The sequence below is a fragment of the Phocoena phocoena genome, chromosome 3 (genome assembly GCF_963924675.1).
Source record: "Phocoena phocoena chromosome 3, mPhoPho1.1, whole genome shotgun sequence".
NCBI classification, from domain to species: Eukaryota; Metazoa; Chordata; class Mammalia; order Artiodactyla; family Phocoenidae; genus Phocoena; species Phocoena phocoena.
This window is the reverse complement of record NC_089221.1, coordinates 6567926-6594085: the sequence shown is the minus strand read 5'-3', so window position 1 is coordinate 6594085 and position 26160 is coordinate 6567926. Positions and strand designations below refer to the sequence as shown.

Here is a 26160-nt window from a genome sequence, read left to right as displayed (position 1 = left end):
CCGGGAGGTGCTGGCGGAGGAGTGCGGGCTGTCTTTTTCAGCTCAGGGTGGTTTGGGGAGGGTTGAGGGGGCAGATATGGGAACCTGAATTGAAAGCTTCCTACACTGTGAAATGGTCCACTCCCCATGCCACCCCCCGACCTCCTCCAAGAAATGGTGAAAAAAAATTTTTAATTTTAAAAATCGGAAGTCTCAAGCTTCAGTAAAGTTGTCTTTTAGTACTTTCAGCCAAAAAGCTTAATTCTCTTCCTTTATTTTCCAATTTTATCACCAAATATCCTGAAGATACCGTTTTTCTTCTTTTAAAGTAGCCAATGTTTTCATTGCTTCTAGTTTTTCAACTCCAACCTCTTTGCTTATTATCTCCACAAGGACATCATTTACATCCTTGGCCATATTCTTAGCATCTCTAAAAAAAAGAATAACGGTATTACTGTTTAAGAAACAGTGATTTTTACCAAATCCTCCTTAATTCACGAACCTCACTGCCGAGACTCTGTCACTACACCTTAGTCCTCCCTTCATTTCTCTGGAAAGTGTCCCTCAGGTCTCCAGGCACCTACTGCTCCCCCAGGGACAGGCCTCCGCCCAGGACCACTGTCACATGCAATGCTGACCACCCCATTCACAGCTTTAAACACTTCAAAGGCGTCTGTGCTCTGGGAGCAGCCAAAATCTTTAAATGTCTGAGGACCTCACAATCGGGCCCCTCCTCACCTGTCTTCCTCTATTCTCAAGGCATTCCTGAGGGCAACAAGCTCCCGGACACGTCTAAGCCTTCATATGCACGTGTGCACACGCTGAGTTATTAACAGACACGTTTACTGAGAACTTGCCAAGGGCTGGCCCTCTATTAAGTGTGTTTCCACGTCCCAGCTCTTTCATTTGCAGGTCGGGCAAGGGGCCCCTCCTGTGCGCTCCTGTGGCCCCTGTACAGCACCCGGTATACCGTGAGCATCTGCTGACCTGGCTTTCCCACAGGGAGCAGGTGGCTTGGGATAGGAGTGCATCTCATTTACTATTTGTCTCTCGACATCTGCACAGTGCCAAATACTTAGTAGGCACTCAAATGTTTATTGAATGAAAGTGTCTGACAGGACTCTTAACGTCTCAGGAATTGAACTTGCCCTGCCCCTCACAGTAAAATTTCCTGAGAAAGTTTTAACGGCTGTCATGCTCTCCCCTCAAGCACTCTGAGATCACTTCTATCCCCACGGCCCTTCCCCATGTCCCGCGGCTGCAGCTGCCAAACCTACTGGCCCCTCTGTCTGCTTCCCACTTGACTAGCAGCAGCAAAGGCTCCCCTTTGAGTCAGTGTCCCCTGGACTTAGGGACAAGTTCGCTCCTTCCTCAGTGGCTGTTGTTCTCAGTCTCCTGTGTTCGGTCCATGTTAGAGTGCCGTGGGGTGTCCCTCTGAGCCCTCACCTCTGACCAGCTATGAACGCTATCAGCTTCACTTCATGGATGTGAAAAATGAAGCACCAGTGATGGTGCAGAGTTATTTCTGGGTTACTGTTTTAGGAGTTTTTTAAGATGTTTAAGAACCCCTCCAAGTTCTCAATTACCAGTTAGTCATATATTTGTACTTATGTTTGCACAATGGACTTCACCTCCAGTATCAGAGCTGCATCTAAGCCTTCAACCTGTATCTGACACTGACAGCACTGTCCTCTGCAAACAAAGAAAGATCAAATGCTTCACTAAAGTAAATGAAAATGTAAACCAACACAGTGTCCAGAAGCTCTGCCCTTTCTGACCTAGAGCAGAGTTTTCTAGCTGAGGAGTCGTTAATGGGTCATGAAATCAACTTTGTAGACGAAGTCAGATTTTTGTAAAATGATAGAACGAAATAAAAGTTATCAGAATGTGTCATAAAAAGTAAGTAGAAAAAGGAAGTTTTGTTTTGTGAACCTTTTCAATTATATTTATATGTATTCTAGGTCACTATGCCAGTAGTTCGTTCTCTGTATCATAGTTTAAAAAAAAAAAACCTGACCTGATGACTTACGGAATGTTTTAAATGCCAGGGATGTGTTAGGATAAAAAAAGAGTAATTTCTTATTTCAAAACTCCTTTTTAACTGGTAAACATTTTTGAGTTCCATTAAAACAAGTAGCTAAGTTCCTAAAATTTTTATTTTCTATGGCAATCTTGGGTTTCTATAATGGATCTTATGTCAATAAGTAGATGAAACATAAGAATGACTCCTAGCTTATGTCAACTTTGACATAAATTATGCCTTAAAGAAAAAGGATCCTAGACCCACATTCTCAGAGTCAAAACCAAAGCTGTTTTCCTTGGCTAGGTCGACTGCACAAATCACATATTCACTATTTACTGATACAACAAAATCAATCCTGAGACAGAATGTAACGTTCAGAGGCTAAAAACGTATTTAAAACAGCACAAAGCATTCCCCAGTGCATGAGTTAATTTTCTTTTTTTTTGGGGGGGGGCCATGCTGGCCAACTTCTTGGCTATTAAGTGTATGTTAAAAATCATTTTAGAGCTTGTATTTCTATTCCTGTATTTAAGAATCAAATCTCTCATCCATACATGTCCAGATCATTAACCAATCGGTCCCTGGTCTCTTCAATAAACATTACTGACTGCCCTCCCCTCCCCGGCACTTGAGCATGATGGCCACTTACCCACACACATAAACATGACCATTCTCCTGAAGAAGGACCCTTGCCACCTGCTTGCTGTGACGCTGGATGCTGTCTTGCACGTACTTTGCTGGGGCTTCTTCCTCCCCCACAGGAGCATCTCTTGAGAAGGAAACTTTCAAGTGAGTGAGAATTCCACACTTAAGGAAATGTTTGAGCTCCTCTCTGAAATACAATATCTAATAGGTCACTGGAAGGTTTGTAAATTAAAGTTGAAGAAGTCTGAAATTAGCATTGTACGGCATGGCTGAGTCTTACAATGCTAGAATTGTGACGTACCTGAATAAATAATCCCTATCCTTATGTCTGCAGCCAAAAAACAACCACATTGCTCCAAAGTGTCCATCTGGGTGATGTTCTTGCAGTTTCTCTCTAAGTAAAAAAGAAAGTTGAGATGTTTGATATAAAGAATAGGTAAAAGCAATCTTTCTTTTTCCTTTTACCTCTCCAGATAGGTCTGTAAAATCCACCTTCGCAGTCACTCGAAGTCCATGTACTGAATTAACATTTCACTACCCGCAGGGTACCTGGGCCACTCCAGCAGACACTACAAAAAGTAAGCTTACCTACGAACTGCAGACATCTGAGCTTTATATGACATCTCTGTAGTGAGGATAATTCAAATTATCACATTGTGAAACCCAGACTAATTTCTACATTAAATATTCATAATAATTTTATGAATAAAAATTAACTCTCAATTAACATAATAGAAAAGTGGCACCGGGATTTTATTTTTTTAAATAAATTCATTCATTTTCTTTATTTTTGGCTGCGTTGAGTCTTCACTGTTGCGCGCGGGCCCTCTCCAGTTGTGGCGAGCGGAGGCTGCTCTTCGCCATAGTGTACGGGCCTCTCATTGCAGCGTCCTCCTGTTGCAGAGCATGCATGGGCTCTAGGTTCACGGGCCTCAGCAGTTGTGGCGTACGGGCCTAGCAGTTGTGGCTTGCAGGCTCTAGAGCACAGGCTCAGCAGCCGCGGCACACACGGGCCCAGCTGCTCCACAGCATGTGGGATCCTCCCAGACCAGGGATCGAACCCGTGTCCCCTGCATTGGCAGGTGGACCCTAAACCACTGTGCCACCAGGGAAGTCCCGGCACCAGGCTTTAAAAGGTAGAATGGTCTGCTGTGAAATGTTTCAGAAATGATGGACACGCCCTACTTTTTTGATTTCTTAAGAAAAAAAAAAGGAAAGAAAACAACAAAAAGACTTTGTACAAAGGGTATTACTCCACTATCTGGGGAACATTACCTAAGAATTGTTATTTCACAAACAGAGAGAGAAGTACAGTATTATTTATTTATTTTATAAAAAATGTGTTCTGATACAAAGATACATGTACTAATATCATTCTGTTGAAAATTACTGACGTTAAGGGTTTAACTTTGAAACTGCTGGTGCACTTGGATCTTTGTGACTACCAATTTTATCTAGGTAAGGAATAGATGGGACAACTGCACATCACCACAGCATAAAGGTGTGCTTGAAATCTGTCCCCAAATACATGCACTATAAACTATGGTTCAGCAGGGAAAAAAGAAAAAGAATGTACTGGAGTAAAAATGGAAGTTCCAGTACAAAGCACAATTTCTAGAAGATATATTTACTTTTCCCATGGTGACAAATTATGCTATGCTATCACATATTTGATAATAATATTTTAAAATAAAAATTTACAACCAAAGTCCAATATTCTCAAAACCACTGAAAAAACAAAAAAGCTCTCTATTACATACTTCCACCCAGGACCACAAGGGACACATTTTCTCATCAGCCAAAGAAAACACATACCTATGTTGCAGGAAGCCAATGAAAGGTGCTATGCCGGTTCCTGGACCCACCATTATGATGGGGACTGAGGGATCATTTGGTAAATGGAAAAAATTTGTTGCCCGAGGAGATATGGATATCTGAAATATTAAACCAATGCTCATAAGTTCGGAAAAAAAACAGACAAAAGCATATAACCAAGGTGATGCCTGCTAAAGAAATCAGAAAGTGCAACTTCCCCTCGAAGAAGCACCATAAAATTAAACTGCAGCATTAAATCTTACTGAAACCACAAACACAGCTGTCAGTGCAGAGAAATAAACAAGTCTGTCTTGTAAATTTTTCTTTTCTATCCAAATCAAAGGTATTTTAAAAATGACAGGCACGATATTTCTGAGGTAGAACACTGAATAAATAATAATTGAGTTGTTTTTCTAGGCCCAAGAAAAAGATCTGCTTCCTAGTAGGCAACCCATTATAGGTGTCATGAAGAAATGCACAAAAAAATGAAGACATTCTTCTTCATGTTAGGACATAAAGGGGCAATGAAGATTAACATCAAGATGGGGTGAAGGTTTTAAGTGAAAATTAGGCAAGCGAAAGAGAAATTAAGGGGCTGCCCCAAAGATACTAGAGCGCTGCGCTACATTTGCTACTCTAGGTCCCATGTTACCTGTGTTTGTTGCAAAACTAGAATAAGTGATATATAGATAAACAAAATCTTTTTGCTATAATTTCAAAAGGGTTTTCTTCTAAATCATGTGCCAGGGATACTTAAGGGAATCAATTTGTAAATATATTCATCTTTCAGTTTCACTTTGCCATATGCTTTAGTTACACAGAGTGATACTAACAGTTAAGAATGACAGGAATCTTCCCTCCATTCCCTGCTGGTATAATTGTATATATTTTAACCTTTAATTCAAGGAAAATTGTCTGAAGTTCATCAACAGGATGAACACAGTACTTTTTAAACGGAGAACTGGCAGAGCTGTGTCAACTGATTGTTCTCATTTTGGAGTGAAACTGTAATTAATATTATATTAGCCTTATTCACTTGATTCATCCACTTAACAACGTTATTGAAGGTACTCAATATGACAAACTCTAGGACAGAGAAATGAGCAAAACCAAATCTGTCTTCATGGGACTTATATTCTACTGCGTGGAAAAGACAATAAACAAACATATATTTATAGAATGACAGGTGATGATAAGTCCCAGGAAGCAACACAAAACAGGATAGGATGGGTATGGCAGGAAACTGCTAAAGAGACCACACTTCCTATGTTCCAGGGACGGCAAAGAGACCAGAATACTAGTCAGCTCCTGCTGTAAGTCTCCGATGGCTTACAACAGCAAACGCTTACTTCTGGCTCTGCTCATCGGCTGCAGCTCTGCACCATGATATCCTTCACTTGGATCCAAACCCAAGGAGCATCCCTGACCTGAATCTTCCATCCGATGTCAGAGCGAAAGAGCAAGAGAGGCAAGCCACAGCATCCTATCAGGTTCAGAGCGCCTGCTGAGATGTGGCATAATCCTGTCTGCTCACCTTTCACTGGCCAAGGCTGGTCACATGGCCAGGCTACACATGAATGGGAGGGCAAGCCTACTCTTCCCTCAGGGGGCAGGGGCATCTGTGAACAACAGTACTATCTACCAGTCGGGGGAGGGCATGCGGTGGATGGATCCTGAATAAAATATGGTGCTACACGGCACAACAAAATTTAAGTAGCTTTAAATTATATCCTTTCTATCTGTACCTCTAGTGCCTCAACACTGGGTAGTCAACAAAGGTCTGTTAAATTGTGGAAAGAAGAAGAAAAGGGCAGGAGAGAGGAAAGAAAGAATATGTGAAAGGCACGCAAAGGTGTCTGTAATACAGCATCAATATACGTTTTTTTTTTTTTAGCTTTCTGGAGATCATCTGCTATTTTTATGAGATCATGAAGTGACACAATACTTTCATGTCAGTACTACAATATTTCTTTGCAAAAAAGAAGTTTCTCATGTTCTTAGTATTTTGTTGATATGAGGGACACACACGGTAAAGAACCTGCTCCAGGCAGCAGATTGGGAAAATACCAAGTTAAAGGGCAATTTTAAGCCCTAGTCTTCCCTTAAGCTCACTCAAGTGTGTATCAGAAGTCTTAAATCCCCCGAAGTGCTGTCAACGTTTTAACTTCAGTAACTTACAGCAACCAAACCAGTAATACGATAACATTACAACTGACATGTTCATTCTTCAATACCATGGAGAAGACTTCATGACAGACTCAAATTTCTTTTAAATTTCAACCATCCTTGTGGGTGAGGAGGGAGAAGGTAATTGCTCCCTATGCGTACGGTCTCGAGTGAGATTTTGCCAAGTGTGGATCAAAATATAAAATAACACCACGGCTCCAACAAAAGGGGAAGAAACGGGCAGGGGAAAATCCTACCCCAAACTGAAGGACGTAAAATTAATCTCTGGTTGTCAGCTGCCACTTTAAGATGACTCCTTTGGGGCACAGGACACCGACTGAGCACAAAATGAGGCTCTTCCTCATTGCCAGCCTTCACCGTGCACTTGACTCCTCCTGTGCCAAGCTACCAAGAACACTGACGCAAAGGTCTTCTCCTTTATGAATGTGACAAGCAAGAAGCAAAGAGCGTATGTATTATACAAAACTCATGCTTTACACATTTAGGAAACACATGGACTACACTGAATGAAAGTAATGTTCTCCTGACTTTCCAAAAGAGATATTAAAATTCAAGTAGGGCATAAATTCTCCTTTGAATAATTTGAGGGGAATGGACAATGCAGGGGACCCTACATTGTTTTTTCTAATTGGGCAAAGAGCACACTTCTAATGATACCCAAACTGCCCACTCCTAGTACCTCGGGCGCCAGGGCCTTCTCACCATCTGCCCGGGAGGCATGTGTGTTCGGCTGAAGAACCGATTCAACCAACGTGGCCAGCCAGCCTGTGCACACGCCCTTCCGCAGAGCCACCGCTGTGGTGTCAGACCCAAACTCCACAATGTTAAAAATGAAATGAAGCTTCCCTGGGTGAAACAGACTCGAGCTGCAAAGACACAGAGATAAGTTTGTAAACTCCACCTCAGGACTAACACATACAGGCCAAGCTAGGCCTTTTTTACTGCATGAGGGTATTTCCTAATGGGCTCTAAACCTACCTTCTTCCTCTTCAGAAAACAGTTCTGCTGCTTACTTCAAAGCCCCCCCCCGCCCCGCGCCCGACCTAGTTTTGTGATGTCATTCAGGACAGTTTCTGGTTACCTGTTTGCCGCCAAGACTGAATGAGATTTATACCAGCTTTCCTCCCTCTTCCCTACGTCCACCCAGGGAAGGTGGCCGGGCACACCAGTAAAGGCCACAGGTGGAGGACCTGCAGACTCGCTCAGTGGGGACACGGCTCTGGACCACGGGAGCCACACCCTATGAATTCCAGGAGGACACAGTCCAAGCCTGCTCTTCTTCACTCCGCATCACGCCTGCTACTGTCCTGCACAAATCTGCTAAGTTTTCAGTAAATGGATTTGTAGCTACTAAGCATTTGGAAGTCAGAGTTTCATTACATTTTAGGAGAAAGAGGCTAAGTATTATGTTAATAAACGTCAGTACCTTGCACATGAATATGGTCTGGGTTGGAGCTTAGGAAGATGTTCTGGAAAAAAATTAAAATAAGCAATTATTAATTCATTCCTACTGAAAATAAATTATATGTATATATGTAAATTATATGTAAAGATCTGAATTTGATTCCTATTTTCTTATTTAGAATTTCTAAATAACTTGTTTTAATTCTAAATCATATTTTAGAGCACACACAAATTCACTGTGTCTAAGTCAAATATCACTAAATACGTTTTTCCAATTCTTAAAGACCAGACATGTCACGTTTCCCCAATCTGAACTCAGTATTTCTACCTAAAAGCTGTTTTTTTTTGTTGTTTTTTTGTTTTTAAACATCAAAGGGCAGTAAGAGTAAGGTCCATGAATGGGCCTCAGAGTCAAGGAACCAATTACACTGTTTTCTGGGGTGTGTCCAGAGTTTCCAGATTTGAAAAAAGATCATGACCCAAAAAAGATTAAGGACTATGGAAAATACTTAGGCTTGAAATATTTTTCCTTCATAATATTTACATGATAATAACAAAAAAACAGGAGTGTAATGGTGGACATTTTTCAATCAAGTTATCCAGAAACCTAGTGGTTTTAAGATCCACAGGTACTCTTTTAAAAGAGATTAAGAAGTCAGTATATGAATATCTGATTGTCCACTATCAAACCCTGATAATTTTTTGTGCTCCGTATGTTATATTTTTGATAGCTATTTAGCAAAAATTTAGAAAGACCTTTCTAAAATGTCTTACAGTTGTAATATCAGGATAAGGTTTAATAGAGGGCTCACCTTAATACTTTAGTTATATTAAGTTTTCTTACAGAAATTAGAAAATAATTAAAACTTTTATGTCTCAATGCCTTTAATTTTTTTACATAACTGTATAATAAATGATACATATAAGCTTAAAAAGGTAACAGAAAATCTATAAAAAGAATTGGAACAATTTTTCCATGATTAACAGCTTTACAAGACTTCTTATAACTTCCCTAATGGGTGTTCTGGTTGTTATCCCAACACCTCTATTAGCTCAAAAGACTCAACTGAGGAGGGGTAGAGTGTTCACTCGCACAGGAACGCAGGAAGGGCAGCCTCACCACTCTGAGGAGGAGGAAAGAGAATACTAAGAAATAAAAAGGGAAAGGGGCAGGGCCTGACTTGTAAAGCGGAGTGTCCTTAACCATACTCGGCATCAAAAGGGACCTTGGGTAAAAAGTACATGTTTTCCTGTCACCAAACACAAATGCAAATTTTAAACATTTTACTATTTATCACCAAGGAAAACAGAGAGGAGACGACAAAATCACAAGCATAGGAAAGTAACAAGGGTTTTAAAATCCTATAAGATTCTTATAGTCACTGTCCCTAGTAAACGTCTCCAATTCCTGAGGCCAGTTCCTCAGGGAAGATCTTAAACTCTCTTCTGTTGGAGTATGAGGACCAGAAGACACAATCTGGGCAAAAAAAACAGCATATGATCTTTTTACACCTGGATGTTTTGTCTCTCCCAAGGCTAATGCCCCGGGGCACCGTGAGTAAGGCCACTTGTTTGTACTGGTGGACCTGCCCAGGTGGGTACATTTCTGTACCCTGCACACAGAGCACACGCTTCACCAGACTCCATCAATTATCACTATCTTTGAAAAAGATCCTTTTCTTGGCAACCTCATTTTTAGATAAAATTTGGCTAAGAGAATTAAGGCTAGCTATATTAAGAGAGCAAATGACAGTGACAGTGGTAGGAAAGAAAAATTAAAAAATAAAAATTTAAGCTTGGAAGAGAGATTCTTCGACTTCAAGAAGGCAGTTCAGCTGTCAAGGCAGCGTGAAGAGCAAGCTGTAAGACGCTTACTTACTGATCACAGTGATCGAGATGCACTCCCACAGGCCTGCAGAGAACTCAAAGGTGCTCTTACCATGGAGAGGCTGCCCCCCGGGGCTGGGGTGACTGTGACAGCATCCACTCACCAAGCAGGAGGCTGAGCGGAGGCTGGCAGGACGGAAAGGCCAGCAGGAGGTCTGAAAGGCAGGCACGGGAGTCTCTGACGAAGCGGTTGTAGTCGGCCGCCCCCTGCCTGCTGCACAGCTCCTGCAGCCGTCGCTTCTCCGCGCCGTCGCCAGTGTGGTCCACGAGGGCTCGCAAGAACGCCTGTGGCCGAGGAAGCCAACTTAAATCACCACGCGCTCTGTGGTTACAGCTGTTAGAACGCTGGCTGAGTACCCACCTGGGGATGTGCCCAGTTATCCAAGAAAAAGTGAGTGTGGTCACTAGGAGTGTGGTCAGGACAAGAGCATTTCATCTGTTATTTGTTTTAATGGCAGCCTGTTAGGCAAACCCCACTTTCATGTTCCATTTTTGGTCACCTTCCCTATATCTTAAACCAACCCAATCTCAAATTACATGGCAGGTATACGTGAGTCATCAAAAGTCTCACAACTTAACGTTTTTATCTCGGGACACAGTACCTGTTCTCGCCTTAGCTGATGATTGCAACCCAGATTTCTACATTTATTTGACCACTGTTATGACAGGCACTGGGCAGGTAAAGCATGGGGCAAAGGGGACACCTAACTTGCCCAAAAGGCTTCACAGGCGAGTGAGAGCAACAGAAGTCAAGAAGTAACCAGTGTGCGACAGGCTGCCTATCCACCAGGGCACACGGACGTTCAGGGCTTCTGAGGCCAGAGGCTCCCAAGAAGGCAGGCTTGAGCCGAAGGCGGGCTGCACGGAAGAAAGGAAGTGACGGGCAGCCAAAGAGATGGCAGAGCCACAGGAGGGCACGGGAGGCAGGCAAAAGCACGGTTCCTGGGGAGCACGTGCGCTTCAACACAAATGCAAGGAAATGCGGACACGGGCAGAGGCTGACAAACAGTGAGGGCCAGAACATCCAGACCCCTGCACAGGGACTCTGAGTCACCTCGGATCCATCGTGGAAAGAGGAGGAGAAGAACATAAATAAAGCAAAACAAGAAAGTCCCAGATCCCTAGTCTCAAAGACTGAACCAAGTCCAAACTCTTGGGCAAAAGACCAAACTTGCTAATGACAACTTCTGGTTCTAATGCAATTCCAAGCACATCCATCATGGAACACATAAAACTCTCATTACTCATGGGAAGCAAAGAACTTCGGCAAGTCATCTGCGTCAAAGCTACCTGAAACGCAAGTGGGCACCACTACTTTTTATTCCATGGCTCCCACATCCCGGAGGGCTGGATGCCCTTAACAGGGAAAATGAGATCCATGTTCCTGTGAGGGTCACGGGTTTCCACTGGCCCAGCCAAGAATCCCTGCTTAAACTATCCAGATACCAACAAATTACATGGCTTCTTCAAAGTGCTGGACATAGAACAAGCACCTGGGAAACGTCGTGGCGTAAAGCCCCAGGTCTCTGCATGGATCTCTGGTAAGACAGGAGTTTACCAAGAACACTTCACACAACGCTTTCTCAAGTCAATAAAATTCCCTAAATTACAGGCTAAAACAGTAGCAATTGTAAATCCTTTACAATATTTTTCACTTTACAATTACAGAAACTTCATGGTACTAAAACAGGAAATACAGCACTGTGCAGAAAACAAACTGACAAACGTTACTAAAACTTAAGTTAGAAATATTTTTAACACAGTAATTTTACTCCAAGGAATTTATTTTTTAAAAAAGACTTCAGGGGGCTTCCCTGGTGGTCCAGTGGGTAAGACTCTGCCCTCCCAATGCAGGAGGCCTAGGGTTCGAACCCTGGTTGGGGAACTAAGAAGTCCGCATGCATGCCGCAACTAAGAATTCGCATGCTGCAACTAAGACCCGGCAGAGCCTAAATAAATAAATAAAAATAAATCTAAAAAAAAAGTTTAAATAAATTTTTTTTAATAAAAATAAAAAAGACTTCAGGTACTTCCCTGGCGGTCCAGCGGTTAAGACTCCACGCCTCCAATGCAGGGGGCATGGGTTCAATCCCTGGTCGGGGAACTAAGATCCCACACACCACCCAGCGCAACCAAAAAATAAATAAATAAAAATAAATAAAAACATAAAAAAGACTTCAAACAAGTGTGCAAAGATGAATTAGAATGTTCACCTATGTAGGTTTTTTAGATAGTGGAAAACTGGAAACAACCAACTGTCCATAATCAAATCAACAATTGTTTTTTTCTTAAAAACAATTTTTTTTAATTAATTAATTTATTTATTTTTGGCTGCACTGGGTCTTCGTTGCCGCGTGCAGGCTTTCTCTAGTTGCAGCGAGCAGGGGTTACTCTTCGTTGTGGTGCGCGGGTCTCTCATTGCAGTGGCTTCTCCTTGTTGCAGAGCATGGGCTATAGGTGCGAGGACTTCAGCAGTTGTGGCACGTGGGGTCAGTAGTTGTGGCTCTCGGGCTCTAGAGCACAGGCTCAGTAGTTGTGGTGCACGGGCTTAGTTGCTCTGTGGCATGTGGGATTTTCCTGGACCAGGGATCGAACCCGCGTCCCCTGCATTGGCGGGCGGATTCTTAACCACTGCGCCACCAGGGAAGTCCTCAAATCAACAACTGTGTTGCACCCATAGCATCTTTTAAAAATATCTTCAGTACCCTTCCATGCTGGCATACCCAAACTCATTTCCTTTTAAGTAAAAAAAAGGCATGTTGCAGAACAGCACATATACTACATAACCTCATTTTTCCTTAGCAAAACAAAATCCAACTGTTAATTGCAGGGGTTTGATTATGAAGGACTTTTGCTTCCTGAGTTACTAACTTTTGTGTCCAGACTTTTTATAAGCATATTACTTTTGCAGTAAGGAAAGATATATTTTTAAATATGTACTTCACGAAATTTTCAGAAACGGAAGAGTTAAACTAAAACTGTGAAACTATTTAATTTAATCAAGGAGTTCTCATCACAGTGAATCGTAGATTTGCTCAAATTGTATCTAGGACTAAGCCTCTCCATAAAGTAGTTCACTTCCCAAAGACTACAAATGCAGTAAACACAATAATAAAATACAGAATATTTTCTGTATTGCATTGCGGACAGGGTAGCCGAATAATAGTACTATTTATGCTCACTGGCAATACAAGTTTGGTAAAGCACAACTTGGAAAGTTTACCCATGAATATCCACTTGAGTAACATGGCTGTAACAAAATCAGTAGTTCCCGGCATAACACTGACATCTAGTGGATCTTTCTGTCTCCAAATTCATCTAAACATCAATATAACCTACCAAAACCTTTCAATGTTCCCTGCAGAATTCTGACATAATAAATAAGTACAGGTTTTTACACAAACGGGGTCTTCACAACATTAAACAGGTGGCAAGCAGTGGAAAAGCCCTACACGCCAAGCTTCCTGCCACCAATTAGAGAGAAAAAGTGTCCACGTACAGCTGGAAAACACATGCTACCTAGGGCCACTTTCATCACTAGTTACCGTGCTACATCAAGTTAATGTCTAGAAAAATAAGATTAAGAAAAAGCCCTACTTTAAAAATCTCATTTCAGTAGAAAACAAAAAATTTCAGTATGAGCACAACATAAAAATATTTGTCCATGACAATTACAAAAGCACTGCGCACCTTGGGAACTACTTGAACACATGCTGTGAAGACCATATTTTCTAAGCCTTCAAAGGGCAAATACCAGATTTAATAAACCCTACAAAGAGGTGAGCATATTTTTAAATAGTCACCCAAAGAAGAAAGAAAAATACCTTCTTAGGAACCGCTCGTATTTCAAGGCACCAGGTAAGAAGGAACTGGAGAGAACACTTCTCAGGTATATGCTGGGGCAAGGCTGCTCCTTTTCAGGCAGACGGGAAAGAGTCAATGACACAGAAAATAGAGAAGACAATGTTTTCCATCCCTAAAAACACTAATAGCTGTAATATTTTACATTATAGTGCTATCAAAGTACTTGTGGCAATATGACTTGTGGCAATGTTTATTCAGTCAAAAAATTTCCTCAAAAGGAATACAGAAGAAAACACCTACTTTACAAAAACAATGGTTATAAATTCAACAGCATTATTGTACCAGCCATACCTACCAAATCTAAGTACACCGAACAAAAGAAAGGGAAATTACCCAAAACCACTGAACAAAAGAAAGGAACAAAAAGCCAAAAGATGGCGGTGGTCCAATAACACTATCATCCTCAAAAAGAATTTCAGAACTGACTGAATTCCAGTTCAAGATTCTAAGCAAATAACTAAAAAATAACTTCTTTTAATTATGGAGCAAGCAATTATTTTCATATATTAAATAAGCAAAAACAAATATGCTATGAAAAACAAACATTAAAAAAAAAATTTTTTTTTTTTTTTTTTTTTTTTTTGTCTATGCCATGTGGCTTGCAGGATGTTCCCCCGACCAAGGATTAAACTTCAGCCCCGGCAGTGAAAGCCTGGAGTCCTAACAACTAGGCCACCAGGGAACTCCCAACAAAAGACTTTTAAAAAAGATTCATATAATACAGTTTTTTTTGCGTGACAATATGCTAACCTAGAAACAAAATAATGCTGATTGCAAAGAACAGCCTAACAAATCAGCCCTAGTCAACTAACCAACCTGCTTCTCCAAAACCAGTTAAATTCATTTTTTTAAGCGTTCCCCAGTTTGCTGCAAGCTTGCTGATTTCCAGAGTTTGGAAAAAGCTGATTCTTCAACTTCACTTTTAATGTCTGTAAGCATCCAATAAGCGTAAACTCTACTACCATCTCATTCCGTGTAACTGACTCATTCAGGGTCCTTGACGTGAAAGTTAAAAACCTCCAGGACCAGCAAGTGTCTGTGTTCCGCCTGCCGATCCATGGCTGACCCCCGGGCGTCTGTGCAGACTCGCCCTGGTCACCTCCAGTCCCTTGGCCCAATGACATCCTGGGAAATAAAAGATCAGGGCTGTACCTTTCTTCTTCGTGTCAGCCTTAACGTCCAAGGTGACACAATGTTCTCTCCTGTCTGTGAGCTGCAGTCTTTGAAGTAGGTGCTGTACCTCTGAGTCACTGTTGGGACAGATCACGTTAAAGGCATCTCCAGGCTGGTAGGAAAAATCTGTTTTCTAGAGAAGAACCAACATGAAATACAAAAAATTCCACATGAGTTAAAGGAGTTTTAGTTGTGGGGTAACAGAGTTTTAAATATATGACCACTTGAATAAATGAATTAGTTTATTGCAACTAGAATTATTTTGTTTCTGACAAATAAGTCCAAGTAACCAAACAAACATACTTTTATTAGGGGTTATTTTTTAAAGAAATGCTGTAGTTATCCAATGTTTTGCTTTACACTGAGTATTCATAGACTAGAAATTAAGACCTCTTCTAAAATTTAAGGTGCTCTGGTAAGTAGTGTTTTAATAATCCATGTAAAAGTCCTCTCATGAAAACATACACACACACACATCAGGAGCAAAAGAAACTACTTAAGGACGTCTGCACTGGTTTTCAATTTCCTTTCTTTACTCCTTTTCTCTGGGGTGGAACAGGGGTCGGGGAGAGCAATTTCTTTTCCCTTAACGACACACGACGTCAAACCGCCTGGCTCGGTACTGGTCGTGCACAAACCCGGGCTCCAGGTGGAGCCACCTCCCACAGCAGGTCTACTTAGAGCAGTGCGGGGTGTGGAATGCTCTGGAGAGGGGCTTCTGGCCACACATGCTCACACCTCTAGCCTGGGAGGGACACAGGCTGTCCCTACCAGGCAGCCAAACCTTGCCTCTTTATGACGAAAGTACAGAACAAGAGTGAAATGGTTTGGTGTACATACGATATTAGCAATATGGATTAAAATGTTCAAAAGGAAAATCGAACTACTCAATACTACGTAAGCAAAACCATCTAGCTCTGACGCCCGTCACATTTCTTTCTTTCTATGAGAAACTCAATTAAACCCACATCGACGGCCTTGGTGCACCCTCTTCTGAGAGCCCAGCCCACGGAACCTCACAGGGCCCTCGTCAAGGGTTGAGCTACGTGGCTGTGAAGACGTACAACCACAGTTTCTTAACCTGAGGCCAATGAGGCAGCGGCTGGGGAAGCCTCATGGATGGGGTTCAGAGAGGGAGCACATCAACACCCGAAAACTGTGTGCCAAGTGTTTATATACAATCATTCTTCTGGAGAGGGGGGTCCATGATTTCTTCCAGATCCTCAAAGGAACAAGTACCACCACTTTGAGGAGTGAATGTCACACGACTGTCTAGTCTGGCTCTACTTCCAACTAGCCGCTGACCTCAGGTAAACAGCTTCCTTTCCAGGGGCTCTTATACGGAAATACTGCTCTGATTCCATTATTCTTTCGTGGCTTAATGAGTAAGGCAGCCAACACTATGCTCTCAAGTAGAATCACCTCCAGTCACTCATTTTAGGCCCTCCTTGAAGTGAAAATAAAAGGTATGAGGCAGAGAGAAAAAATGATGGGTCAAGAATAAAAAGGCCGCTGTCCAGCCACAGACCTCACTCTTCCTGAGTGTGTAGATGAGGACACAGCACAAGTCTCTGCACTTGCTGGCAACATCCCTGCGCTCAGAAACACATTCTGTAACTTACTGAAATGTCCAATTCTATCAGAAGAGTGGTTTTTATGGCATCATTCATTGTCAGTTGAACTGCCTTTGAAATTGGAACGTGAAAAATTGGATCCACTGAGGTCACAGGTGCTTGGCTTTCCTCCTTGAGAAACAAATGTGATAAAATATTACTAAGTGCAGTTTTCAATTATACTTACCACTGCTTCACTTAGTGACAAGGTGAGAGCTACAGGATCTTTTAAAATGCCCTGCTATTTAAGTATTCTTCCCTAAGGTAAATAGCTACAGACATACACCTCTCAGTCTTTCAGAAGAGAAGCTCATCTACACCTTAAACTTGCCTATTAGACTTTAGAATTTCTGAGATATACGGAAAATATCAGATACTACCATTTTTCATGTAAAGGTCTAACAGTCTTCCTAATGAACTATGCAAAAAGAAATAGCACGTGGCATGTGGACAAAGGTTTAGCTAAGGTGCTCTTTTCCATCTCTATCCATAAAGCGGACTAGACATGTTCACTTTCACTTGAACATTTACAATTTTGCCCCAAGACCATGACATCGTTCCTGCTTGCTGGTACAAGACAGTGCAAATGAATGTAGAACATCTGGACACTCAGCAAACATCACACTAGTCCACAGTATCAACACCATTATGCTAATCAGATGATGCTGGAGTCTTCTGTGCCTTATGGAGATTGAGGGCCTGTGGTGTAAGTACAATTTTTAGGATTCCAATGTTTGGTGCATGTCAGGACATCCCCCCCAAGTAAAGAATACACTACCTCATCTTGCACTTCACTTCACCTAGAGAGATGCATTACACCTGGCAGGCCTCTCTTCAGGCTCTGGGATACTGAGATACTGCTCCAACCCAAACACCAGGTGACACAAAAGTGGCCAGCTTTGAGGGGGGCCCAGAGCAGGAAGGAGCTCTGCAGCAGGACCCCATGACACGCTCATCGGAGGCTGTGTTGCTTGTACTACACAGTCCAGGAGAGCCCACGGCGTTAGAGGCAGAAGGGATGGGGAGACGACACTGTGTGGCGTGAGTGGGTCCAGCTGAAGGCTTTCTTATGGCTGCACTGAAGCTCAGCTTCCCACTCAGCCAATCCTGCTTCTACCCTCCCCTCTCCCACCCACCCTGCCCCCAAGGTGATGATCCCAAGAGGATGCCGTAAAAAAGGAAACTTTTATCCCCAACCCCTTATCCTCTAGGTATATCCTTTGAACAGATTTACACAAGTTTCCCTTAAATAGTTGAGATTTTAAAAAATCTTTTAACCACATTACCAACAACTCAAGCCTATTTAATGATACCTACCATAAAAGAAACTCTCAGCAGATTCTCAGTGAAGTGCCTTGTCAGATCAGTCAGCGCTCACAGCCTCTGCCACATGCACCCGTCCTTGCAGCGAGCACACGGGGGCTGGCTCTCCACAAGTCCATGCACCCTGCTCCCACCAGTCCGGCATGTTTACTAGAGCCACCCATGCCTGTTCCCAGCCCTGACTACAATGTACTTATTGTGATTTACCCCACTTAATAAATAATGGAAGTATAAGTGCAAAGGCAATAACCCACGGCTGGTCATATAAAACCATACCTGTTTATCTGAATGCATTAGAAGGTGTGGTTTATGTGAGAAAGCCCCTGTGGGACTCCAATCAGCCACTCTAAAAAAGAGGGCTTGGCTCTGCATTACAAGATTGGCTGCACTGGAAATTTATTCTAAGCATGCTGGAAGAAATTTCAGGGTACCATACACTGGCAATCATGGGGTAATATTAGCTATTATTCAACTTGATGCTCAAAAATTTACAGACCACTTTAAAGTCATTTATTTATTGATAGGAAAAATACTCTAGGCAAAGAGAAAAAGACTTAATATAGACAAAAATATATGTGTAAGACATTATCAAGAAAAAGAAAATCCCACAAAGTGAAGTAACCCAGAATACCAAAAATCCATACTGGAAAAAGATTTTCCTATAAATGAGTCCTCTGAGTTTAGCTGCTGAGATAATTTCCTGACTGCCCACAACAACTTGCCCTCATCTGGCCAACACATAAAGTGAGAAACCAAGAAGTTAATTCTCCAAAATAATGGAGAAACTGAGCTGTTAACCATTTCCTTCTTCAAAGAAAGGGAAGGTAGCAACACAAGCAGGTGTGCAATGCGTGGAGGTAGCACCTCTCCAGTGACTACTCAGTTCTGCCACTGCAGTGCAGAAGCAGCCACAGGCATCACGTGAATGGAGAGGCATGGCTGGGTTCCAATAAAACTTTATTTACAGAAGAGAGGTGGGAGACCACACTCTCCCTGCACGCCACAGTCTGCTGGACTCCATCATAATGTAATTTAAAAAACACCACCACCACCACCACCCACGGCACATAAAGTAAAACTGCTTACCTGGCCAAAGGACTCCTCCAGATGCACCTGTAAATATTCTGGTGGTAAAGCGGGAATATTCAGAGAGGCCTGTGAAAGCGGGGGTATTGAACGGGCAAGCGAGGGCTCAAAGTCTGCAACCAATGTATTCGATTGACCTCTGTCCACTGCACTTTGCTCTAAAACTTCAGCATCCTTTCTTCTGGAATCATCTAATCTCAGAAGTCTGACCTGTGATTCAATGTGTAGTAATTCCGGTGTCACGGGGTCTGTCCTCCGGGAGGCATTAGATGCCATTGTGAGAGTTCCATTCATCCCCTCTTTTCCTTTACTCAACAGAAAATGCTTCGCCAGGGCGGCCCAGAGTCCATTAATCCATGGCTCAACCACAAGTTCTAAACTGGATTGTTGTAATAAAAAAGGAAAAAAGAAACAAATGCCTCAGTTCTCCATTTAAATACATAACAATTGGATAATGGCAGAATCTGTCCATTTGACAGAAGGCTGTGCAACTGTCAAAAACCCTAAATATGGAGGCTATTCAGAATACAAAAAATACTTATGAATGATTAAGCTAAAAAGCAGAACATTAATGTGTTCATTAGCGCTGCGCTGTACAAAATTCAGAGAGCAAAAATGAAGATAATTTAGTAAAAGGTAATAGGAGTGTGATTCCTCTTAACTTCCTAAACTAGAGTTGGTAATTTAAGAAGCTGTAATTTTAGACAGGCATGCTAAATTCTGATGAGGCTAACAGTACTTACCCAAAATCCAAGTCTACTCTAATATCACAAATGATAATTACATCAATCGAATGCACCTTTTATTTTTTTTTTTTTGCCTAGCCAATTTACTGATCTTTGTTTCCCACAGATTAAAATATTACCAAGAAACCACTCCAGATTAATGCTCTTTTGACTAATAGTTCAAACCTTCGATCAGTTCTGAGCAATTATTCCGGTAAAATTTCCAGGCAGGCTGACCACAGGGGAAAAAAGCAATCATCCTTTAGGAGAGCTGAATTAATCATAAATACAGGGGACTTCCCCGGTGGTGCAGTGGTTAAGACTCCAGTCTACATTCTTAACCCCTTCAATGTGGTGGTACTTTAAGCCAAGATGTCTCCTTGAAAATATTTTAATTTTAGAAAAGAGTACTTAGGTTGACAACTTAAGAGATGCAGGCTGCTGAAATATACATACAAGAATTTTAATGCTCGATCCAATAAATGAACAGGGAAACTAAAAGCCTTTGAAGTAAAATATGAACTGAGCACTTGGACTAATGGATTTATAAGTGTTTAGCAATTAAATAGCTCATACAGGACAATAAACATTTAATGCCAACAAGCTTCGGGGTTGGGGGAAGCCCAATACAAAGGGACAAAACTAAAAGATAACGTGCAAGGAAATGTGGTAGAGCTTTGTCACCAGACAGGACATATGCCCTGGGGAGATGGAACAAACCCACAGTATCACAGCTGCAGAAAACGATGGATGTAGTGGACTCAAAGGCTGAGTTATGGGGAAATAGAAGTGTCTCCAACACGCCCGGGCAAGGTGATATACGTAGAAAAGCACGACCTTTGCTGAACTTGTCATGATGCATAAACACAGATCTAGTGGGTGAGATTTACTTAGTACATAGGCCTAGTAGAAAAAGAGTCAAATGCGTGTGTGTGTGCTGTTATCTGGCTAAAGCAGTTCAAGGATAAACGACAGCGTAAGTTGTAGCACAGTACCTGTAAGGTTTCTGAATTAAGACATTAGGAACATTTGAAAGGTGGCACATAGAGTGAAATGCTGAATTGTAAAAACAAGAAAAAAATAATGAAATAGAAATTATATTTCCGGTTGGCATGGTGGCAAATGGCCAATAGGAGGGAGAACACCAAGGAGCCGGTGTGCCAGGAAGGCCTCTGACCCGCATCCTCCAACCGTAACTCGTGGCCTGCTGGGCACCTTCCATGTGGGAGGTCCCGAGTCCAGTCGCTCCCGTGGGCACACGCTACCCAAGTGCCTAAAGAAAATGCTGACTTTTTGCAAACACCTATACATTTTTAAGACTAAGGTAACTGTACTGGGGCACCTCTCCGAGTTTCTTCCATTAACAGATACTGAGATGGATAAGGCACATAAAAAAAAATCAGCAAAATAGATAAGTGAAACTCTGGATGGTCTTCTTTGGTGCTAGAATTAAAAACAGCTAACAAAACTAAAATAAGACTTTCAAGATCGAAGTTTAGTGCTAAATCAAAAGTGAACCCCTTTTATAAACTCACTAACTTTCATCATGTACAAACAAGGTTTAATGGAAATGACAGAAAATACGTTGCTCTTACCCTACACAGTCATCCGCGTGGCCAGTGTCATAGAAACGCTGGGCACCAAGCTCTTGAAATCGTTTATCAATTATCTTCCCCCCATTACAGAAGTACGTGTATTCTGAATCACCCAGACCTAAAGAGACCAAATAGGTTATTAGTATGCAATAAGGTTTAAATTTAACCACATACAGAAGAGAGAAACAAAACATTTAAAACAATACCATTCCATGCTGTTGTTGAAGGAACAAGAAATAATGTATGGCTTCACGTTTTCTTATTTTTTCCTTGAGAAATACTAAGTATACAAAGAGAAACAAATAAATTCTTTGGACCAGTATTAACAGAAATAGATCTCACATTTTTGTTTCCATGAATCTGTGTAAAAATATGGCAATCTGTAAACAAGGATTAAAAACATGTAATATCTGTATTTGAAGACTTTTCCAATCTACTGAAGGGTCTGCAAACTATAGCCTGTGAGCCAATTACCACCCACTGTCTTTGTAAATAAAGTTTTATTGGAACACAGCTAGGTCTACTGGTTCACACCTTGTTATGGCAGGTTCAAGCGACAACAACAGAGATAAGTAGATGGTATAGAGACCAGTGGCCTGCAAAGCCTAAAATATTTACTATCTTGTCCTTTACCGTTTACTGACTCCTAATCTAGAACATGAAGAGGTTACATCTGAAACACAACCAACCATTTATTTGCTCTGTTTCTGTGTTGGATAAATTAAGAATTGCTTCTATATTTCCTGGTAAGAAATGGACTAATATTTCATACCTAGTTGAAAATTTAAAATTAAAAGCTTAAATTTCTTAGTTGTTTAATTGTCTTCCTGGATTTTTCCTACAAGAATGAGGTAAGCAATTGGTGGGTCCATATGTGGGCCTAAGACTGACTAAAACGGTTAGATAAGCTTCAGTGTTTCCTTTTAAATAATTTTTGGAGGAATTTTTAAAGCAATATGTACAGGTCCACTCTTGAAAATAAAGAAACTGGAAAAAAACAAATTAAAAAGATGTGAACACTCTAAAATGCTCTCTTGAATACATTACACGACAGATCTTGGCCAGGGTCACAACCTCAAATCTCTAACCAATTATTTATCATAGCACATTCCATCCTTCCTGGATACCTTCCCCAAACTAGTTCTCAAAGGTGAATACAGATCACAAGCCAGGCAAATGGACCCTGAATTCCCTCTCTCGTGTCCTATCTTGCTGAGCTGGTCCTCTGATCCTTTAATATTTTAAACCTATACTTCACAGAGCCCTAGGCCAGTGCTTCTTAAGCTGGGATACATATTAGAGTCCCCTGGGAGCTTTAAAAAATACTGATACCAGGACCCTACCTCAGAACAATTAAGTCAGAATCACTGGAGGGGGGCTCAAAATAATGGAATTGGAAGGAAAACTCCCCCAGCAGATCCCAGTGCATGGCCAGGCTTGAGAACCACATCCTAGGGGAATGGGTCTTCCCCTAGGGAAACTATCACATCCACCTGAGAGCTTTAAAACAACAACAACAACGCCAAAAAGCACCAGCATGCCAGGTCGCTCCTTCAGGGATTCTGTTCTGGCAGGTTTAGGGTGGGGCCTGGCCACTAACATCGTGAAAATATTTCCTGGTTGAATCTGGTGTGTGCCTGGGGTTAAGGTGCTACTCAGGGGCTCTGCAGAGGAGCTGCTGTGGGGTGAAGACTGGGGAAACAGCACCTTATTTACATTCAAATATTATACATACATAAAGTATTTATATAAAAACCCAAAAAGGACAAAACCCAGGCAATTACACACCATGGCTTTGAAAGATACATTTAGATACTAGAGTTAAATCCAGCAGCAACAGTACAGTAAGTGCACAAAATACAGTCCACACCTAGTAATCCATACCACAGGTGAGCAAAGAAGTCACCCGGCAGTGTCTTGTCCTGTATGGCTTTAACAAACTTGCGGGCTGTGTCTGGCAGGTCTCCGTCGCCCGTGGTAGAAACCACCACCACAAGAGGCGCTGTTTCAGTTTTCAGATCATACTATAAAATAAGGGTGTCATGTCAGAGATCTATTACTGTATGTATTTTTGACTTAACACATCAGCAAAGCAATCAGGTTAATTTTCCGTCTTGTTGTCTGTATCGCATAACGGCAGAGAGGTACACAGAGCATTTTAAAGTTGGCAAAGAAAGTGATACTCCTCAGAAATCAGGAAACCTGGCTGTCAGGAAGGGCCCGACTCCCTCAGGGTTCCAGAGAGCCGAGAATATCATCAGTGGTAAACTGAGATCATCAGTGTTTCCGAGTCTTACAAACCAAGTTTCCTTATTCTAATTCTCAACTAAATCTAAGTATTTCCAATAAAGCACTTGCCTGTCTCTATTGGTATCGACTCCATGAGCTCTGTTCCTCAAGAATATCATCTAACTTGGCACAAAGGAATTCATCACTTTATTTTTCATGCTGCTATAACAGGTAAAGACTTGAGCTAACATTTTACCGTGCTTATAGGACACAGCACAACTCCATGCAGTTTAAAGTCACTTTAGTTTGAAAAAGACTACCATGATCTAGGAAGCAGAACTGTCAACTGGAGAAATCACTCAGCTGGGAAGAGCAAACAACATGACTATGGCGGCAGCAAAAAAATTCACTACTCACCTAACTTTCAAATAGCTGCTGACCCCACTGGGGTCACTGGTGAGGGGGCCAAACCAGGGCTGGTTATATGATGCTGATGACTTTGTAGTAACAGATACAGACTGTACTCCACCCTGTGGCAGCAGCAATGTGAATTCACTTTGAAGGTGCTGTAGAATCACGGAGCCTGCGATTGCTGGTGTCCCCCAGGACCCTCCCTGCTGGGTGACTGACTCCATCGGGGCCACCCTAGCCCTGCTGCATCAAGGAACTTGATGGTTTCCCTGCTATGCACTGAGTTTATAATTCACCTCTGCTGCTGACAGGCTAGCCTTTACAACTAGAGATGCGGGAGGGACCACAGGAGGTTGTGAACTTGAGAGTGCACTGCAGGGTGGGTTTTCAAGTACAGAGCTGAATTCGAGGGCTTAGTGGCTGGCACATCACTGTGTGGTATTAGGGAGGAGCCCCTGCTCGTTGCTACGGCCTGAACTGTATGAAATTATAATCTGAGGGTCTCAATCAAACCAGTTAGTCTGGGCACAGATCTGTTACGATCTCATGTATCCTAAGGTGGGAACTTCTGTAGAGACTGAACGTGATAAAAACAAGCAGTCCCAAGTCTTCTGCAAATCCTTACACCTCCACTTTAACTTCTATTTCACCAAAGAATTCAATGGTTCTTCACTTGGAGGAACTCTGGCACGAATTTCAGGGAAGTTACAAATGGGGCAGCAGGATTCGTGAGGTGGAAAGCTCCCATGTTCCTGTGAACACGCACAACTCATTTGTTCCCAGGCACCCCGTGAGAAAAACAAGGCGAATACTACTATTCTCATTTACAGTTGAGAGTAGTTATTCGTCTTAGTTTTTAAGACTATGTAGTTTAATTCAAAACACACACACACACACACACACACACGTAGAAAAAAACTGGCAGGAATCTTGCAACACAGTTGATAAAATAAATTTCTAAGTGTTAAAAAAAAAAAAAGGATCATGGTGGCATTCAGCGTCCCACTTCGTTGTTTAACGTCGCTTCCCAACCAGAATACTTCAAAGTATGAAACCCCGTAAAAACCATGACTTACCTTATGAGACTCACTAATACAGTGAAGATCTGCAGAAAAACCATATGCAACTGCTTTTTCACTTATTTCTTCGGCTATGGCCTTTGCCTGTCCTCTCTGTGTAGCATAGAGTAACAAAAACCTCATCACTTCAAAGCATCTGCTACAGCTGTGACAGTTACACTGACAAACAGAAAAGGGAAAAAGGGATTTCCTTTTTAATGAAGTAGTAATCAACCTGCAGGTATGAATTCTCTTAATTTAAAATAACTGCAACAATATCCACAGATAATACGAAATATACTCCTAAGTTTGTTTGTTAGCATTAATTCTAAAGGTTGAAAAGAGAGAATTCATTAAACCAAGGAGGATACAAGGTATGAAGCTCGAATTCCGCGGCACACAAATCACACTCTGGGGCCAGACTACTGGGGCTTGAATCCAGCCACGATGGATCACTCACAAGAGCAGAACTTTAGGCCAGCTTCTCAACTGACCGGTGGCTCAGCTCCCACACCTTCAGAGCGGGGACGATGACCACAGACACCCGACGAAAACAACGGTTGATGGAAACGGCACCGATTATTATCATAGCTAAGGACCCGGAGCACTTCCCAGGAGCCACGCACGATCCTAGGAGCTTCAGAGAATGAGCCCCTCAGCCCCACAACGACCTCGTAGAGCCTCTACTGCACCCCGCATTCCTCGGGGGCGGCTCGCCCGCACCCGCAGGACAAGGTCCGGCGGAGAAACAGCGGAGCATGAGCCTGCGTCCGGCCGGGTCCGCGCTCCCAACATTCCTGACCCTCCGGCGCCCAGTCCGGACGCCCTCGCCTGACCATGCGCCCGAATGTACCCTTTGACCCCGTCTAGAAAAGTGCCGACGGAGGAAGGGCCCACAGGGACCTGCGGACCGGCTCCGCTGTGCAAACGCCGCGGCGCCGCCGGGGACCCGCTCCCAGAGGCAGTGGGAGGCCTCAAGGCCGAGTCCCCGGCGCAGCCCGCCCTCCGCGCGCGCCGCCCGCAACCCCGAAGGGCCGTGGTCCTGACCGACCCGCAAGCGCCCAGCCCGCCTAGGGGAGGGACGCGGAAGCCGGTGCCCTCGCCGACCCCGAGCCGCCCACCCTCAGTCCCGTGCTGGGCGGG

General features: G+C 42.5%; 1 protein-coding gene across 1 annotated transcript; it reads right to left on the bottom strand.

The window, feature by feature from the left end:
• Nucleotides 1–217: 217 nt before the first annotated feature.
• On the bottom strand, nt 218–25166 carry MTRR (5-methyltetrahydrofolate-homocysteine methyltransferase reductase). The gene is made up of 14 exons (XM_065874173.1): nt 25036–25166; nt 23190–23343; nt 21320–21437; nt 19000–19378; nt 16600–16722; nt 14957–15110; nt 13765–13853; nt 10045–10225; nt 8076–8118; nt 7329–7515; nt 4463–4581; nt 2949–3041; nt 2652–2834; nt 218–409 (listed from the first exon to the last, which is right to left on the bottom strand). Exons 1-14 carry the CDS (start codon nt 25159–25161, stop codon nt 268–270), a joined length of 2091 nt encoding a protein of 696 aa, XP_065730245.1. The 5' UTR covers nt 25162–25166; the 3' UTR covers nt 218–267.
• Nucleotides 25167–26160: the final 994 nt, after the last annotated feature.